At 35.1% G+C, this 17,365-nt stretch overlaps 3 protein-coding genes across 5 annotated transcripts; 2 read left to right on the forward strand and 1 right to left on the reverse strand.

Moving 5' to 3' along the window:
- Nucleotides 1-2,590: 2,590 nt before the first annotated feature.
- On the forward strand, nucleotides 2,591-8,010 carry LOC123228372 (patatin-like protein 6). The gene is made up of 3 exons (XM_044653750.1): nucleotides 2,591-4,146; nucleotides 6,047-6,331; nucleotides 7,302-8,010. The coding sequence occupies exons 1-2, from the start codon at nucleotides 3,019-3,021 to the stop codon at nucleotides 6,314-6,316; spliced, it is 1,398 nt and encodes a 465-aa protein (XP_044509685.1). The 5' UTR covers nucleotides 2,591-3,018; the 3' UTR covers nucleotides 6,317-6,331; nucleotides 7,302-8,010.
- A 1,398-nt stretch (nucleotides 8,011-9,408) lies between these two features.
- LOC123226987 (chorismate synthase, chloroplastic) lies at nucleotides 9,409-14,580 on the reverse strand. Of its 3 annotated transcripts, none has more exons than XM_044651585.1 (13): nucleotides 14,454-14,580; nucleotides 13,579-13,729; nucleotides 13,298-13,374; nucleotides 13,110-13,168; nucleotides 12,292-12,375; nucleotides 12,107-12,199; nucleotides 11,537-11,617; nucleotides 11,154-11,285; nucleotides 10,880-10,982; nucleotides 10,608-10,702; nucleotides 10,432-10,497; nucleotides 10,120-10,204; nucleotides 9,409-9,773 (listed from the first exon to the last, which is right to left on the reverse strand). In XM_044651585.1, exons 1-13 carry the CDS (start codon nucleotides 14,548-14,550, stop codon nucleotides 9,628-9,630), a joined length of 1,269 nt encoding a protein of 422 aa, XP_044507520.1. In that variant the 5' UTR covers nucleotides 14,551-14,580; the 3' UTR covers nucleotides 9,409-9,627. The 3 variants fall into 3 exon arrangements, with proteins under 3 accessions (XP_044507520.1, XP_044507521.1, XP_044507519.1); XM_044651586.1 differs by having other exon boundaries at nucleotides 14,458-14,474; XM_044651584.1 differs by lacking the exon at nucleotides 14,454-14,580 and adding an exon at nucleotides 14,134-14,447.
- A 337-nt stretch (nucleotides 14,581-14,917) lies between these two features.
- On the forward strand, nucleotides 14,918-17,018 carry LOC123227261 (pentatricopeptide repeat-containing protein At2g33760-like). Its single transcript, XM_044651987.1, has one exon. The coding sequence runs from the start codon at nucleotides 15,156-15,158 to the stop codon at nucleotides 16,977-16,979; it is 1,824 nt and encodes a 607-aa protein (XP_044507922.1). The 5' UTR covers nucleotides 14,918-15,155; the 3' UTR covers nucleotides 16,980-17,018.
- Nucleotides 17,019-17,365: the final 347 nt, after the last annotated feature.

Raw genomic sequence — 17,365 nt, forward strand, 5'->3', positions numbered from 1 at the left:
TTAATGGTTATATCCGTATATACTTAAAATGTTAATTAAAATCATATAAACTTATTTAAAATAGTTAATTAATTAATTAATTACTCAAATTATAAAATTGAAGAATGGCCAAATGATTGATTTTCAACCCAATATTTGATAAAGCAACAAATTCCATTCAAACATATGTTAGAGTACTGTAAATTAATATAATAAAAGGGCAAATGATTATTTCCCACCCATTTTTTAGGTCTATCTCAAACTGATACCCACAACAGATCAAAAAACTACCCGTGACCAAACTGTCATCCATTTTTTCAGTTAAGGACAGGGGTAAAATCGTTATTTTAATTATAAACCTCAAAACTTTAAAATTTCACCATTTTCCCCCTTCAGGTTTTAAAAACTAACACCACAACCTATCCTCAAAATTTAAATAGTTTAAATTTCACCCCTAGGGTTTGCTTCCTTCTCCGGTCATCACCGATGGTTGATGCATTCCACCGATCTCCTATCTCCAACTACAAAGGACGATGAAAGACTATCCTTCATTACCTAGATCTGGATGACGAAGCGTCGTCCAGATTTAAAAGAACAAATGAACGACAACGCTTCATCATCGCTTCTAGACGACTCAACGAGCGACGAAGGACAACGAAGCATCGTCCTTCGTCATCTGGGTGGATCTCTTCGTCGCATTGTGCGATGAAGAGACGGAGGGGAGATGAAGATCTCTTTGTCGCACCACCGTCGTCGTACTAGGAGAAGGAGACGACCGGTGAAGACGTCAGAAGAAAAGGTTAAAGAACGGGGGTGAAACTGTTATTTTTGAAAGTTATGGGGGCGGCTATGCTTTAAAAAATATGAAAACCCTAGGTTTGGGGGTGAAAATGTTACTTTTTAAAGGTTAAAAACTTTAGATAAAAATGAAATGTTAGTTTCTAAAACCTATGGAGGATGAAAAGTAATAAACTTTATAACTTTTTAATATTACCCCTCTCTTTAACAAAAAAATAGACGACAGTTTGGTTACGGATGGGAAAAATGGTTTTTCATCTGCCGTGGGTATGGGTTTGAGAATGAGATAAAAAATGGGTGAAAAATAGTCATTTTTTTATAATAAAATTATATATACATATTTTTATATATAATTTAAATATATAAATAATATATTATTATATAATTAAATAATTTTAAATTAAAAATAAAATAATATTTAATTATATAATAATATATATTTTATATCCACTAATAATCGATTAACGAATCATTTCAAAATTCACATTGAAAACGCCAAGCGTGTTGTACAAAGTGAGCCAAACCGATATGGTTGTTTTATTCTTCCGAGATAAGGAAATCCCTATTTGTCTAATTTAAAATTAAAAAAAAAAAAGAAAAAGCAAATGTAAAAAGAAGAAAACAGAGGCAATGTCAAAACACAGTTACAAAGCGAAAGGAAACAGTTGGAATAGGTCAAGTATTATTCACTCAGATTAGGTCCTCGAGGAGGACTTCTCGTCACGAATGGTCCTTCTCATTCCCATTAGAAGCCGAGAAAATTCTTCAATATTGCCGATTTGATTTTGTCTCTTCTTTCTTTCCTCCCCTTTGACAGATTAACAACATAAAAAGTCAATTGAATTCTGTTTATATTTTCCCACCCAAAACACTGTTTTTCACTAATTTTTTTTTAGGTTTAAAGACTTATTCTTACTTAAAAATTAATAATTTTTTAAGTTTTTATTTATTAATTTTAAAAAATCAAATATCTAATTATTATTTCATAAAAAAATTAAAAATATTAAAAATTCGACCATATTTTTTTTATAAATTTAAAATTTAATAATTTCTCTTTTGTTTTTCTTTACTGAAGGTTTGAAAAATCACCATTTAGAAGATGTTGAAAGAGACTAAGAGTGAAAGAAAATACCAACTATTAAAGAGTTGTTATTAAAACTTCAAAAGAGAAATGATGATTTTTTAAATCTTATATGGAAGTATAAGATAATATGATTAAATTTTTGTTTTTTAAAATATTTTTTATTAAATAATAATTTTATTTTAATATTAATAATAAAAATTAACAGATAAATAAATATTTAAATTTTTTAAAATTAATAAATAAACGCTTACAAAAATATTAATATTTGGATGGGAATAAAACTTTTCACTTTTTTACTGTAATTTTATTTCTGGCTAAAATTAGGAGTGGCATAAGATGTACCGACTATACGCGTTACTACGTACAAAAACATGGTAGACAAGGCCCCACCTACACTAGCTTATCTAATCAACAACAGTACCCAATTTTTAAGAGGAAAAAAATAAACACTTCACTAAATCAACAAAATTAGTGCGTCTCCATTCATCTGCCGACGGTGCCTGTTACGGGGTCCACGCGTAACCACAACCCCGCGAAATCAAACCATCATTGCCCAATTGGACCGTCCATCACGGACCAATAGCCCTTTTACAATCAATCCTAGCCCTCCGATCCACAACCGTCGGTCTCAGATTGGCCACTGTTAATTTTAACATCACCACTGTCAAACTAAAACGCTGTAAAATAATAATAATAAAGGTTTATTATCAATACTCATATAAAAATAGACATGCTCTGCAAAAACTGCTTAGTCATTGCCTTTCTTTCTCTGGGTCTCTCTTTGGATTCTTTGGAAGTTTTGTTTTTGAGTGCAGGTTTTGCTTTGTTTTGATGAATAATATTTCTGAGTGAGCTCCCGTTAGCGTTGGCGTGCTATTGTAAAAGGAAGGATTGTTGCAGCAAAAGATAAACAGATTTCTTTCTCTTCTTTTCTTGTATATAAATGTAATCATTCGCTTTTTTATTGCTTCAACTCAACTTAATCCCTGAGCTTTTCAAATGGGTGGACAACTTAATCCCCGAGCTCTAGTTTTTCACATGGATGGACAACTCTCTGTTCTTGGTTTTATATTGCTGGAAATTGGCATGTAATTTTGTATCAAAAAGAATTAGAGAAGGAGTTTTTAATCAACTAAAGTTGCAGAGGAATTTTGAAAATGGCGAGTAATCCATCATCGGAAATGCAGGAACCAAGCATCGACACAGATAAGTTGAGCTACGAGATATTTTCAATCTTGGAAAGCAAATTTCTGTTTGGATACGACAATCAAAAGCTTTGGATTCCCAAACAGATCTCTCCGGCAGCTTTAGGAGCCAAAACCGAGAGCTTAAACTCACAACAAAGTTGTGAGTTAGACGGCGTCTCGTCTGTCAAGAACCAGCGAGGCAAAATTTGTATACTCAGCATTGACGGCGGTGGCATGCGTGGCATTCTTCCTGGAAAGGCTTTAGCTTATCTTGAACACGCGCTCAAGTCCAAGTCAGGCAATCCGAACGCCAGAATCGCCGATTATATCGACGTCGCAGCCGGTACCAGCATCGGCGGTATCTTCACGGCCATGCTCTTCGCCACCAACGACAACACTCGCCCGATTTTCAAAGCAGAGGACACATGGCAATTTCTCGCTAACCAGGGCAAGAAAATTTACCGGTCAACCTCTGGTTCTAATTCAGGAAATTACATCAAACGAATTTTAAAAGCTGGTTCAAGTTCCGGTTTGCCTTCCGCCGGTTTGGAGAAAGTCACGAAGGAGATGTTCGCTGACAAAGGCCGAAATTTAACTTTGAGGGATACGTTAAAACCGGTTCTCATCCCGTGTTATGATCTTTCTAGTACGGCGCCGTTTTTGTTTTCTAGAGCGGACGCGCTCGAAACAGAGAGTTTTGATTTCAGACTCTGGGAAGTATGTCGAGCCACGTCTGCCGAACCGGGATTATTCGAACCGGTTTTAATGCGGTCCGTTGATGGCCAAACAAGGTGTGTTGCGGTTGACGGCGGTTTAGCCATGAGCAACCCAACGGCGGCGGCGATCACGCACGTGTTACACAACAAACAAGAGTTTCCATTCGTGCGAGGCGTAGAGGACTTGCTGGTGTTGTCGTTGGGGACGGGTCAGCTACTTGAGGTTAGTTATGAGTATGACCAGGTCAAGAATTGGAAGGTCAAAGATTGGGCTCGACCCATGGCTCGAATTTCTGGTGACAGCTCGGCCGACTCGGTGGACCAGGCTGTGGCCATGGCGTTTGGTCAGTGTACAAGCAGTAATAATTATGTTCGTATTCAGGTACAGTTTTATTTTTATGATATCAAAACATTTTTTACTATTGAAATCATAGGTGTTTACATTGAGCATTTTGTGGTTAATTTTTATGGGCCATGAAGTGAACATATTATATACCTGGAGTTAAACTTAGATGTGATATCTCAGTGTCTTTCATCATTAAATCACTGGATAGAGTTACAAGGATTTTAGTTTAACCATTAGTGCAACTGTGCAAGTGACAATAAGAGCCAGGCTGGTGGGGTTTTATGGCAAATTGTCTTAGCCTCTGTGTTGAAGACATGCAAAGGAGATACAATATACATAGCTATGAGTTATGGGCGTTTTTCTTTCATTCTTTATTTATTTTTTTCTGCTAATGTAAAATCTTATTCAAATCAGATTTGGGTTTGAATCAATTATATCAAATATGTTAAATCTTGAATCTAATTATTTATCTTACAATTACTACATTAGATAATCCAAAGTCTGATGTTAATATGTCATGAATCCAAACCCACTACACCAAGATTCCACATGTTAATACCACTCAAGCCATCTTGAGGGTGAGTTATGGGTGTTGTGGCTAACATGTCCTGGTTTTGAGCAAAGATGGTAATGAACAATGTATTAGGCTGTGGCTATGTTACAAAACCCGAACGTTAGGCTCGTATAATGGGGTCATTGGTACAAGTGTGTGCGCTTTTTTTGTGGCGTATGTTAAGCAGGCAAGTGCTATCAAAACTCAGTAAACTAAACCCCTGCAGACATTAAGCCATTAAGAGTAATGGGGGACCTGCGTCTCTGTCGTGTTGGGGTGCATGAAATGTTTTTGGGAGTTAATGAGGGCGCTGCTTTTGTTGCCAACCAGTGGATTTTTTTCTTGATTTGCTCGCGGATTGAAGTTGAGATGTGTTTGTGTTGAAGTTTAATAAAGTTAACATTAGGTGCATTTTAGCATGCTCCACAATTTAAGGGTTCTCTGCGTCTTTTAGTCAAAATGCCAGTTAACGCCTTAATTTGAGGTAAACAGGAAAATTGGCTTTTGATCTTTTGCTCCAGCCTTTAAATTCTAACTTTTGGTCAATTTTTCTTTTGCCTCCCTTTTGTCTTATGACCGGGATTTTTTACTCGGTGGGGTAAATTTGAAAACTACTTGGCCAATTTTAGAGCCTTAGTTTCAGTTACAGCCGCAATGTTGGGATAATGTTTCAAAAAAAAAAATGCAAATACAGCAATGTATTTTTGTGCTGACATATTAGCAAGGTAAGTTTTAAAGAAAATTTGGGGAGATATTTTGGGTAGGTCTTTGCATTAAGTGGGTAGCAGTGGCTGTATAGCTGGAGTTTGGAGCTGTTAGGAATTAGGACAAGGGAAAACAATGAGTGGTCATACAATAGCATTCATGATTGATCTTAATATTTTGAGGGAAACTGTTTTTCTATAATTAGTTTTAGTCTTCATTATTAGATCTGCTTATGGTATACTCTGCGGGCTGTCAGTTTACCAGAATGTGATCTCTGATTTTGCTGTTCTTGTTTCTCCTTAATATTAGACAGCTAAAATTTATAGAATAAAGGCGCCGTTTCCTTTCAGTCTGATGTGTTCCTGGCTTAATATGGAAAAGCAATCTGGAAAACACTTTGTAACGGGGAGTGCTATTTTTCTAGTTTGTGGCAAATTTATTCCTGTCACTGTTTTTACAACTTCTCTAACAATGGTTCACATGAACTGTTTTGCCTAAGTGAGAGATTATGTGTTTTTTGTTGCACATAAATATTTTTAATCTGAGTCCTTAATCTTGGTGTCGACCAATCAGACTGTAAATTCGATTTGTTTGAGATGTGGATACAATGCTTTCAGTCAATAGTTTAGTGTGTATGCAAGATTGATGCTCATTTACTATTAATTTTTGTTGTCTCAGGCAAATGGGTCCACTGTGGTCCGGTGCAGACCCAATGTTGATACAGACCCTAGTCCCAGCAATGTAAAGATGCTGATGGAAATAGCAGAGGAAATGCTGAAGCAGAAAAATGTTGAGTCAGTGCTCTTTGGAGGCAAAAGGATTGCTGAGCAGAGCAATTTCGAAAAACTAGATTGGTTTGCCAATGAACTTGTGCTTGAGCATCAGAGGAGGAGTTGCAGAATAGCTCCCACTGTTGCTTTCAAGCAAGCCACTCCCAGACCCACCTAGATTTCTTTACAAAAGGTAACTTTTTTCCTTTCAATAACAATTTTAACTGTTTATAATGCGAGTTCTGAAAGGGATACTTTGGTAATTATAAGCACTAAAAGTTTCAAGAATTGAGCTAAAAACCATGAGTTTAATTTCCTGTTGAAGATGAATTTTCACGAACAGGTGTTATAATTGTCAGCCTGTGTAATTATGAACCCTCAGTGGGCTTGGCATGTCACTTTCTTTGATCCAAGAAATTAAACTTTATGCTATAGTGGTTGTTATTAATTAACAGATTAAGTTAGGTGATTCATGAAATATTAAATATGTGGGGAAGATTATTTCAACTGTGGTCAGTCTACCGACACTGATTCACCACTATTGTGGTCATTTCTGAAAATTATAAGCAAAACCTTCAAGAATCTTAAGAGAGTATTTTGGTCATTCAACATAGAACCCAATCATCTGATGTCCGGAAAAAGTTTCCACCAGTGACCCCCTGCTGCCTTTTTCATTAAAATAACTCCGCATATGCCACTAGGTGACGGATCAATATTACAACAATAAGTTCTAAAACTACTCCAATGTCCTTGTATTCATAAATGTATCCATCCATCATGATTTGGCAGGTGTCCTTCCTGTTACTTGGCCCTTTGAGATTTATTTTAGTAATTTTGATTGATTAATTAATTAATTTTATGCCAGTTGTTTGTGCTCCTTCATGCCTTTCTTTCTTAGTAGTTATATTCTTTGGTAAGGTAGAGGGGAATGGTACCTTTTATTCAATTCTCTTTGATACAGAGAAGCAACCTCTTGATTATTTGCCATGTCATAATACAAATTATGAAGTTCTAAAGGAAGAGAAAGTGAGAACAAGGGCTAGATTCTAAAGAAATTGTTGACTTGTATTCTTTCTTAGAGTTTTGTACATAAATATAATTTTTAACATCTCCCCAAATGTTTTTATACAAGTTTAACATTGAATTCTGTATTTGAATTGCAGGGTAAAAAAAATGTCAAAAAAATACCCAAAAAAAAAAAAGAGGGGGAAGATAAAAATGGAGGAGGAGTAAAAATATAGCAGCTTTTACTATTGAAAGTGATGATAGACAAAGAAGAGTTCCAAAAGTTGAGTGAAAAGGACAAAGTAGTGATGTGAAAAGGGAAGAAGATCTCCGTGGGATACTTTGCCTGCCATAGGACAAACATGGTGGTGTCAACTCCACTCTTTTGACGAGGGCAAGGAGCCAAAGAAGCAAAAGCAAAGTCATTTAAGCCAATTCAGTCAGCTTTTGAAGGTCAAGCCAACACCCAGGTGTGATTCCTACCATTTCATTTCAAACATGAATCATTGATTTTTAGGGTGGGAAATAATTATATTAAACTGTTTCCATTACTTCCCACCCATTCCCTGTCTTTTTATTTATATTTTTCCTATTTTAGTCTTCTCTTCTTCATGTCATGGTGGAAAAAATTATATATAGTCAAAACAGTTGTTTGAAAAAAGAAGGGTTCTTTAACTTCTTTTTGTTCCCTTGCATAATGTAGTAGTAATTTGTGCAAACTGATCAATATTGAAGACTGGGGTATGGTGTAGAAGCAAGAAAAAAGAAAAAAAAACCCTCCTCTAGTTTTGTATGTTGAAACTTGAAAATGAAGGTGCTTGTAATTGGGTTGTAACTGGAATTGGAATTGATTTAAAAATTTTTGCACCATGTGGTATTTGTCTTATGATTGTTCAAAGCAAAAAAATTAGAAGATTTTTTTTTTTTTTTTTGTAGTATCTGTTGAAAAGAGTGATATTGGGTGGATGAAATTTTGTCGTGCTTTCTTTTTCAGAGTCTTTATTGACCATTATGAAAAGTGTTGAAGTTGCAAATGATTTGTGATAGGCGTGAGTGACTACAGTTTTCAAAGCAATATTTTGCGCATGCATCTATGTCTTTTTCTTATAATATTAATCACACTTTCCTTATTTGGCACACATTAATTTATCTAACTGTATAAATTAAGATAATAATTTATGATTAAATACAGTAATTATTAACTTATTATAAATTAAAGATGAAATAACATCGAATCATATAATAACACATCATATTACTTTAATAAAAATAAATAAAATAACAATGTAATATATAGTATGTATCAAAAAATAAAAAAGGCCTAATTAGACTAATACTATTCTCATCATATGGAGCAAAAATGTCGTTATGTGTATGGGCGGTGGTTCAGTATTGGATTAAACAAAGACAACAAAAAGGACAGGAGTTGAATTAGAAAATAAAAATTTTGAACCAAATTTGGACCGTTTAATCTTGATGAAGAGCTTTATATTATTATTATTAAGACTAATCTGTGCTAGTGCTAGTGCTAAGTCTATATTATAAGGTATGTTCTTTTTTGTCTTGTTGTGGGGCATCTACGTAATTGATTCATTGTTCTTTTTCATTTGTAAGTTTGTTTGCCAATTCTATTCCTTGTAGTCTAATTTTATTGTGATTGTTTAGTCTACCGACTTTGAATATAATTATAAAATTAAAGCTAACGTTTGTTAGCTTCAATATCATAAAGAAAATATATCATAGAGATTAGGATTCAAGATTAATAATTCTGATACAGTAAAGTTACGTATATAATTTTTATATATAATTTTATACATAAATAATAATGTGTTACTATATAAGTAAATATTGATTTATTTTTAATTATTTAATTATATAATAATATATTATTGTTTATATATAAAATTATATTAATAGTCATTACTCATATAATCAGTCCTGTTTTGTTCAAACTTAGAGAACAGAATAAGATAAGAAATTACAAAAATAGATGAGTTATAGGTCAAAAGTTAGGGCTGTCTGTTATGTTTGGAGAAAAATTGTCCTGGGAAGATGAAGATGCTCATCGAAGTCAATTGAATTGACAGAGATGGGTTTCTGTTTATTTTGAAAATTTTGGAAAGTTGGTGTTAATTTTCAAGTGATTATAAAAAACATAATGAAAGTTTGTTCAAAACTGTACAAGGGTTGAAATTTTCTTCCAAATCACAACAGTTATTTCAAAGAGAATTCACAAAGCCCTAATTTAGGTTGAGGATTTGAAACTTTTACAAAATAATTTATTCATCTTTTGCAGCAAAGCATGGGCAAAACAACAGTTTAAACGTTCTACAATTTCGTGAATACAAAGAAAACACTACTGCCTAGTAAATGACTGAGGAAAAGAGGCCAAAAAAAAAAAAATCCCAAAAATATAAAGTGCCTTACATTAATAAGAAACTTTTGATTAGTATGATGAAAGATGCTTTACTGTTTCATCGCCTTTTAAAGCATCTCAGCTGGCTCAAGTGATGGCAATTTGAAGGGCGTTTGTAGTTCTGGATTCGGGGGAAACAGATAACACTGTGCATATTGCGCCATCAATTGGTCCACAAGTACTAGTGATACCATCGCTTCAACCATTGGCACCGCTGCATCAACACCCCAACCAGAAATCCACAACAATTGTCAGATGGCCTTTTTTTTTTTTTTTTCCTTTTAAACTAATTTATCAGATAAATAAAGTGTTTTGAGAAGATAATAAGTCGATGAACATGGGTTTCATATAATTTGAAGTATATTTGCTATCTCATGGAGCACCACCACACAAAGAGTTCTCAGGACACTGGCCAATTACTTGAAATATCCTTGGTATATTAGCATTGTAAGGCCATCAGTACGATGTGGTGGGTTAAAATCGACAATGAAAAAATCATTAGGGATGAAAGAGAGGAGAAGGAGATGAATATATAGCTTATCTATCATTAAAAGACATACCTCTTGGGACAACACAAGGATCGTGACGACCACGAGCTATAAGTTCTGTCTCTTTCTTATCTCTAGTCACTGTGTTCTGCTTCCTCTGCAAAGTCATCACAAATTGGTATAAATTTTTTAAATTGGTTACTTCAGAATCTGACTAAAAGCTGTACAAATATTCTTCAACAATGAAGAACATTCAAGAATATAAAATAATGTAAATATCAGGATATGCAAACAGCCAACATGACTTAGGCAAGGCAAAAGCAAATTCTTTGTATGCAAATATGTGTGTCTGCATTGAGAGAGAGAGAGAGAGATAAAACATACTCCAATTGTAGATGTTGGCTTGAAAGCTATCCTCATGTTTATAATTTCGCCATTTGAAATTCCTCCCTACAAGACAACATAGAAATCCAAGTGGGCAACCAGTTCTAAACAAAGGGCATCTTGGTGATTTACCACCATACAACAAGAAGCCATTGACTGGCACATTAAATATATACCTGAATTCCACCGGAGCGATTTGTTCTTGTCCTAATGTTTCCATATTCATCTGTATAGAACTCATCATTATGTTCACTTCCAGTCATAAAAGTACCTGCAAGAATTTTTTTTATCCATCAGCACCTAAGATTATGAGGGGAAAAAAAAAGAGAGAGGAAGGAAAATATCATCGCATTAGATTGCATTTCAAGTGATCATTCTCCTCCTTTTCAACCCAATTTACTAAAATTAAGGGCAAGCGAATTACAAAGTACAAGAAAAGTTTCTTGACCTGCAAATCCACTGCCGAATTCAAAGCCCTTTGTTGCAGGCAATGACATTGCAGCTTTAGCCAACTCAGCTTCAAGTTTGTCAAAAACTGGTGAACCAAGCCCCTGATATACAATTCTGAATTTTAGCCCATGGTAGAATATTCATATATGACATAAAAACCATTTAATGAAGAATTTTTTAAGTTTATCCTGCTAGGTAGTGGTTGCAATTGAGAGACAGCACATACAAGGGGCATTATGTATGCGTGAGAGAGAGAGGGAGGGAGAGCTTACACGAGGAGCATTTCTCACAATGCATGTGACAACACCACCAACAGAATCCCCTCTCACTCGGACAGCATCAATAGCAGCAATCATCTTCTCAGCATATTCAGAATCTGGACACCTAGCAATGTTGCTCTCTATCTGATAATAGCCATGCAGAAAATAATTATGCTAATAGGTGTTAAATCATTAGGAAATATCATGATTCAATAAAAATGAAAAAAGCAGTAAGTTCAGAATCAAAAGGACCAGATCCCAAGTATAGAAAGAAGACGAGATTGGACTGGAAATGAATTAATAGATTGCTAGTAATTAAAAATATACAAGAAACATTCAGGGAAGTAAGCTTCCCCGGTGCCAAACTAACATTTCAAAATTAAAATCAGATATACCTGATCAAGTGTCAAAGCCTCATGATCAACCAAGTCCTCTGGAAGCACAACCTTGTGGGCTTGAGATACATAAGCAAGAATCTGGTGGCCAACAACAATAATGAAAAGATTCAAAAAGAAAGTAGGGGACAAATAGAAAAGCACTGGAGGAGATAATCCTTTTCTTTTAAGTGCGAGCTTAAAGATTTGACAAATTCACTAGCCAGCAGCCGTTACATGTTTTACTTCCAAAGATTAATAAATATAAACAGAAATATGAACTCCGAATTCTAGGTACTCAAATATCAACATATAACAGAGAGTAAAACTAACACAACCATTTACTAACCATTTCCGAGACACAAACTTCTCCTACCTGGCTACATTGTAGTTTTCATGAAATAAATCAAATGCAATAATAACTAGGGATCTCAGAAACTAATAAAACTCCTATAATAATCAGGCACCATTCTGCAACTATTTCAGGAATATGCAAGCAGCAAACTACAAGCATATTTATATACCAAGATAACAAAGGGTAAACACATATGACAATAAAATCAACCCCAAATCATACGGAAACAAATATACCTCAGTTCCAGCAAGCTGCCTCAAAATTTTCTTTGCAACAGCTCCAGCAGCAACTCTTCCAATGGTTTCTCTTGCAGAAGATCTACCACCTCCCTGTGAATTATGCATGAAGGTCAGATGAACTGGTCGATAAAAAGAATTTCATAAATTTCAGTTTCACTTCATTATTGTTCTAAAGATATTACTTGCACTGATCTGACACCATACTTCATATCATAAGTTGCATCTGCATGAGATGGTCTGTAAGCCACTGACATTTCACTGTAATCCTGGAAATATAGAGATATGCTTAGTGAAGCCTTCCACACACCATCAAAAAATATTTGAAATGTCAACTGAGTTATTGCTCATGCATATGGTCCTCTTCTTATAATCCTTAAACATGCCATAATTAAGCTATATCATCCACAACTGAAATGACCCATCACATTCACAAACAAACTCCTAATCAATTAAAGCAATTCACATCCTTTTAAATTGCTTAAAATTATTTTTGGGTCCTTTTTTTACTACTAAAAGAAAATTGAACACCCCAAAGGAACACATGACATTTAGGGTAATTTTTTTGTCATCAATAAAGTTGTAACTTGGGATGCAGCCATTCATATATTTGAAAACTTTACAATTGCATAAAGTAATAAAACATCAACTCAATAAATCCTAAAAATGATCCTCAAGAGCAAACAATACGTACCCATTACAATGCCATGATAACATCGAGTACAATCACTTTAAATACTTCGTAATAAAATTATGTTGTTTCCATGACATATAAACAAGCACCCAACTTAGTTTGAATTTTCTAGCCATAAGCAACAATGAAAGTGTTGAGAAGGAAAAACAAGTCCAAAAAGACCCATGTATTCAACAATCTTCACCCTTCCCCCCAAAAAGAATAAAACGGAAATTAAATTAATTTAAAAGAAACTTAGTGGCTTGAAGTTATTTAAGTGGCTATTCTTCGAACTAGATGCTGTGAAAAGCTCTAGCAATGGATACTCACATGTCCTCTCTGATCAGTGTTAGGTACAAATACATGGATAGGTGTTCCAGTGGTCACCCCTGCAATTATTCAGACATGAGTCATTCCATTTATAAAATAAAAAAAACAAGGCACTGCCATTTTTTTGGCCAAAGAGAGCACAAGAAAAAAGATACAAAAATATAATATCTAAGAAAAAAGAATGAGACCTTCAGAAACACCAGACTGAATTTTGCATGTATCAGTCTCTTTTCTTGGGGTAGTAATTCGGCTCTGGCCAGGCCTCCTGGCATAATAATTCTTAACTGTTAACACTTTAAGTAATTTTTGCAGGACAAACAAAGAGACTTCATGATTGATAAATGACAGATTCCATGACCAATAGAAAACAGAACATTAGTCCATATAATCCCCAAGCACGCAGCCCTTTGCATCAACATGCAATGGAAACACAAATAAAATATGGTGGCAAAGTTGACTTAAATGTTACCTTCTGTCTAGATCAAATTGCATATCAGCTTCTGAGAGAGGAATACGGGGAGGGCATCCATCAATTATACAACCAACACCTCCTCCATGAGATTCTCCAAAAGTTGTAACACGAAAATAAGTTCCATATGTACTCCCAGCTGCCTTTATTTCTGTTTCAAAGAAAGCAAGACATTAGAGCTCAAAGCTTCTAAATGCTGTCCAACTCTGGCTATAACACAAACATCAATCATTAACTTCAAAATAAGGTTATTTTTTAGCATCACACATGCAATACACAGACTAAAAGCACTTGAAATATCAAGTATAGGAATCATAAAAGATGATCCTTAAACGATATCCCAAGATGGAAACACAACTTTTGTCTCCATTTCTTTAGTTGTTTCATGTTCATGGTCAAAATGTTCGAAGTAACTCCAACACAAGGGCTCCTTACTGACATACCAATACAAAAAATTATTCAATTAAATGAAACAACAAATTTCCAGACAAACCAACACAACTATAGACATCGTCACATCTTGTATACACAAACTAAGAAAGAAAAAAAACTCACGGAGCTTCTTTGGGGTAGCAGAATGGAACACGATTTTGACAGGTGGAGATGGGAGTTGGCAAAGATCTGAGGGCAGACGAGAACTCAACGAACCCTCAGTTCTAGGGGCTGCAAGGAACTGTTTTGAAGCAATGGAAGCAGCCGCCATTGAAATCAAAACGAAAAAGGAGTTGAAGAAGAAAATGTTGTGATTTGTTTATTTTTTATATATGTTTCATTGGAAGTTCAAAGGGGTAGTTGCTGGCATAAGATTAGTGGTAATGGTTGTTGAGAGATGTCATTTGTAAGTTTCGCCTATACAAATAAAGGGCAGTGCTTACCTACCTTCGTCTTGGTAGGATGATGATCAAAATCCAAACTTTTCTTTGTCTTTTGGTGGTAGACTCGGACCACTCGTGGTTGGTGGTGGAGGACCATAATTTAATAGTTTGGACGACTAGGACTCCCACAACATTAGTGTGGAAAACAGGGACTACAGAAAAGTTGGGAAGCTCAACGAGGAATTTTTGACTTTCCCTTTTAGTCCATTAACACTTTTAAATTTCCAATTATATTTTTAGATATAAATACTCTCCATAGAAAGCAAAAACCGATTTAATCTACCTATATTATAGTTTGAATGATAAATATAAATATAATTTAATTAAAAAATATGTAAATTTGAAATATGTTCAACACATTAAAATTAAAATTTTAATTTATTTAATATATTAATTATAATATCAATAATTAGATTGGAGATTTTATCTTCCTTATTAAAATGACAACTTCCCCCGCATTCTTAGTTAAAAGCTATTCACTCCTTCAACTAAGGCAAACCTAGTTAGAGAGAGAGGGTCGATTGACCCTCTTGGCTGCCTAAAGTTTACCCGGCCAACAATCATTTTTGTCTATCCATCTTTCAGCAAAATTCTATCAACCGAATCTGTAAAATTGTATTTCCAAAATGCATCCGCACGCCGATTTCGAAGTTGAAAAATGAAATGATGCAGGTTCAATTTTCATAAAATGGCTTTCACGAAATGATTCTTACAGAAGGTCGTAACAGTCTTTCGAACTTCTATAGCTTGCACTTTACCCCTCAAAAAACCCTGGCTCTCATTCAGAGCAAACCTGTGAACAAAACAATTCTAGCTATTTCATCTTATTTGCAACGATGTAAATGCCTCAAGACCCTCAAGAAATCTCATGCAAAGATCCTTACTTGCGGCCTTCAGAACGACACCAAAACACTAACCCAAATCACTATTTTATATGTTTCATTCAACAAACTTGATGTTGCAGCACTTGTTTTTAAATTTATAACAAACCCTTGTAGCTATCTTTGGAATATTTTGATAAGAGAGAATGCCACTCATGGCAACTTCACCCAAGCTTTGGCTTTGTATACTAAAATGATGCAAAATGGTTTAAAACCTGACAAATTTGCCTTCCCCTTCGTGCTTAAATCTTGCGCCGGCTTGTCTAATTTGTTAGTGGGAAAGTCGATACACCAACATTTGGTGTGTTGTGGATGTGGGCATGATCCTTATGTTAGTGCTGCTTTAGTTAATATGTACACAAAATGCGGCAAAGTTGAAGACGCCCGTTTGGCGTTTGATAAAATGTCTGTGAGAGATTTGGTTTCATGGACTTCGATGATTTCTGGTTATGCCCACAACGGATATAATAGTGAGACGTTGGAGTTTTTTTGTTTGATGCGTCATTCTGGTGTAAGGGCAAATCGGGTTAGTGTTTTGAGTGCTTTGTTAGCTTGTGGTAATCTTGGAGCATTGAGGAAGGGTGAATGGTTTCACAATTATGTGATTCAAACTGGGTTTGATTTTGATGTTTTGGTTGCTACTGCTGTGATGGATATGTATGCTAAGTGCGGGCATTTGGATTTGGCCCGAAAATTGTTTGATGAAACAGAAGGGAAAGATGTTGTTTGTTGGAGTGCAATGATTGGTAGCTACGGAATTCATGGGCTCGGAAGGCAGGCAATTGGTCTCTTTGATAACATGGTGAATGAGGGGGTTAGGCCAAACTATGTAACATTTACTTGTGTTCTTTCAGCTTGCAGTCATTCGGGGTTGCTGGAAGAGGGGAAGAGGTTTTTTGAGCTGATGAGAAATGGGTTTGGAATTGCACCGAAACTTAACAATTATTCCTGTATGGTAGATCTTCTTGGTCGTGCAGGGCAACTTGGTGAAGCAGAGAAACTTATTGAGAGCATGCCGGTAGAACCTGATGCAAGTATATGGGGATCTTTGCTCGGTGCTTGCAGAATTTATGGTAATTTAGATTTAGCCGAGAGAATTGCAGATCTAATTTTTCAGCTAGACCCATTTCATGCTGGCTATCAGGTTCTACTGTCAAACATATATGCTGCAAAATCAAGATGGAAGGAAGTTGAAAAGGTGAGGTCAATGATGGCCAGAAGAGGAGCTACTAAAGTTCAGGGTTTTAGTTTAATTGAGTTCAACAATATGGTTTACAAGTTTGGCGTAGGAGACCGGTCTCATCCTGAATCTGATGAGATTTATTCAGTACTTGAGGAATTAGCTGCTTCAATGAAAAGATTGGGTTACACTCCCATTACAGATTTTGTGCTTCACGATATTGAAGAGGAAGCAAAAGAAGAGGCACTTTCTTACCACAGTGAGAGGCTGGCCATCGCCTTCGGCCTCATTAAAACAGCACCGGGGACTGCCATTCGGATCACAAAGAATCTGAGGATTTGTGGAGATTGTCACAATGCAATTAAGTTTATATCAAAGATTGTTAATCGAGTCATTATCATTCGCGACATGCATAGATTTCATCATTTTGAGACTGGTGTTTGTTCCTGTGGGGATTATTGGTAGCTACACAGTTTTGATTCATGAGTATGCTCTATTATCGACCATATTTTCTAGCCTTTCTGCTTAAAGATCAGAGAGCTTTACAGGAAGTGGTTAAAAACATTAAATTGAATGGAACTTGAAAGATAAACATACAAAAAAAAAAAAAAAAGATAATAAAAGAAAAGCTATATTTCACAGATATGACTTGCCCCAAAAAATTCACTAGTTTTCCATTGAAACTTGAGCATTGAGCCATGCAAAAGCATGGAAAAAAATATTTACGGTTTTGGGAAAACAAAATATTAATCAAGCAATAAATTGAGCTTTATACGGTATCGCAGTTTTCTGCGGCACAAAGTGTATTCTATAAATGAATATACGTTACCCTAAAACAAAGAATGTTACCA

Source organism: Mangifera indica, chromosome 10 (genome assembly GCF_011075055.1).
Source record: "Mangifera indica cultivar Alphonso chromosome 10, CATAS_Mindica_2.1, whole genome shotgun sequence".
Lineage (NCBI taxonomy): Eukaryota > Viridiplantae > Streptophyta > Magnoliopsida > Sapindales > Anacardiaceae > Mangifera > Mangifera indica.